At 44.6% G+C, this 1,547-nt stretch overlaps 1 protein-coding gene across 1 annotated transcript in view; it reads left to right on the top strand.

Annotated features, from left to right (window-relative positions):
• LOC101847337 (potassium voltage-gated channel subfamily A member 7) overlaps positions 1-1,547 on the top strand; it is a 9,360-nt gene that overhangs the window by 5,888 nt on the left and 1,925 nt on the right. Inside the window, exons 5-6 of the mRNA XM_035969610.1 lie at positions 603-804; positions 1,259-1,385. Of these exons, the coding sequence (XP_035825503.1) occupies positions 603-804; positions 1,259-1,385 (329 nt within the window). The remainder of the gene's footprint in view (positions 1-602; positions 805-1,258; positions 1,386-1,547) is intronic.

The following is a 1,547-nucleotide window of genomic DNA, read 5'->3' as shown; positions in this document are numbered from 1 at the left end:
GATGTTTTTTAAAGTAAACTGTTGTAAACAATTCATTGTCAATGTGCTGTTGAATGATGCTAAAATTAAACTCAAGGAAACGAAGGAGAAATTAATTCATGCTCTGGGTAAAAATCTCATATAAGACAAGCTAGTGCATCATGTCCCGTAATGATTGACAAACTTATGAATAAATAATAAATATTTTAATTTGTACGACACAAATTCCCGCTCAATGGTAAGCTCTACTAAGCAAAAATGAAAGATACACGAATCCGTGTAAGAAATAGGATGGCTTACAACAATAAAAAGGCCAAACGTGAAAACAGAGAAAGCATCACCTGCATGATCATTGTCACCCCCCCCCCCCCCCCCCCCCCCATACCCGTTTCCAACCATTCATAACATGATTAATCGTCATCAATCATTAAGAGGGGGTGGGGGGGGGCAGCCTAGAGCTTTCTTGCTTATTTGCCGACCAAATTTCAACACATTTCCCCCCATATAACAAGCACAGTGTGTAGATTCTTCAAATACGCAATGAATTTTTTTAAGAGAGAAAAAAAAGTTCATAATACAATGGGTCTAATACAATACATTATACATCTCTTTTGCTACATCAGTGAAGCGGGATGCTCCTCACCCAGTGCTGTACTACATGGATGTGGTCTGTCTGGTCTTCTTCCTGCTGGAGCTGACCTCCCGCTGCCTGGTGGCGCCTCACAGGCTCCGGTTCCTCGTGCTGCCTATGACCATCATCGAGGTGCTGGCTCTGATGCCGGACATTATAGACGTGCTGGCGAAGCTCTTCAGTCGGACGTACAGGTGAGAATTGGGTTGGTCAGTAGCTGATTAGTTTTGTTAGTACAATCGGAGATGAGATAGAGGATTGGAAACAGGTTGTGTGAGGGGGGGGGAGTGGGGGTGACTGACATTACTGCAAATGTTGCAGATTAGACGAGCATCCAGGGGTTGGATGTAGCCTGCATACAATGTACATGCATGTACTTGTGTGTTTTTTAGTGTAGACGTGTGTGTGTGTGTGTGTGTGCATATGTGCTAAAACATATGTATGTGTTTCTGTACGTGTGATTATGTGAATAGATGAACAAACAGAAAGACAGTCGAAGAGGCAGACAGACAGACAGACAGACAGGCAGACACACAGACAGACACACAGACGCACAGACACACAGACACAGACAGACAGACAGACACACACAGACAGACACACAGATAGCCAGACAGACTTTTCAACCATCAAATGTGTCCTCCTCAGCGAGTACGAAGAGATCATCGGTTTCCTGAGCTTTATGCGACTGCTGAGGGTGTTCCGTATCTTCCGCCTGATGAGACATATCCCTGGGCTCTGGATCTTGTTCTACACTCTCAAGGCCAGCATAAAGGTAGGAGCAGTTTTGTCTTATTCACAAGCACGCACACCTACACTCACACTCACACACTCACACACACACACACACACACACACACACACACACACACACACACACACACACACATGCACATATGCACCACCAGCCGTTCACAATATTCAACGCATGAGTACA

This window comes from Aplysia californica, unplaced genomic scaffold (assembly GCF_000002075.1).
Source record: "Aplysia californica isolate F4 #8 unplaced genomic scaffold, AplCal3.0 scaffold00162, whole genome shotgun sequence".
In the NCBI taxonomy this organism is placed as follows: domain Eukaryota; kingdom Metazoa; phylum Mollusca; class Gastropoda; order Aplysiida; family Aplysiidae; genus Aplysia; species Aplysia californica.
Note: the sequence above shows the minus strand (reverse complement) of the source record. Positions and strands in the feature narration are given on the sequence as shown.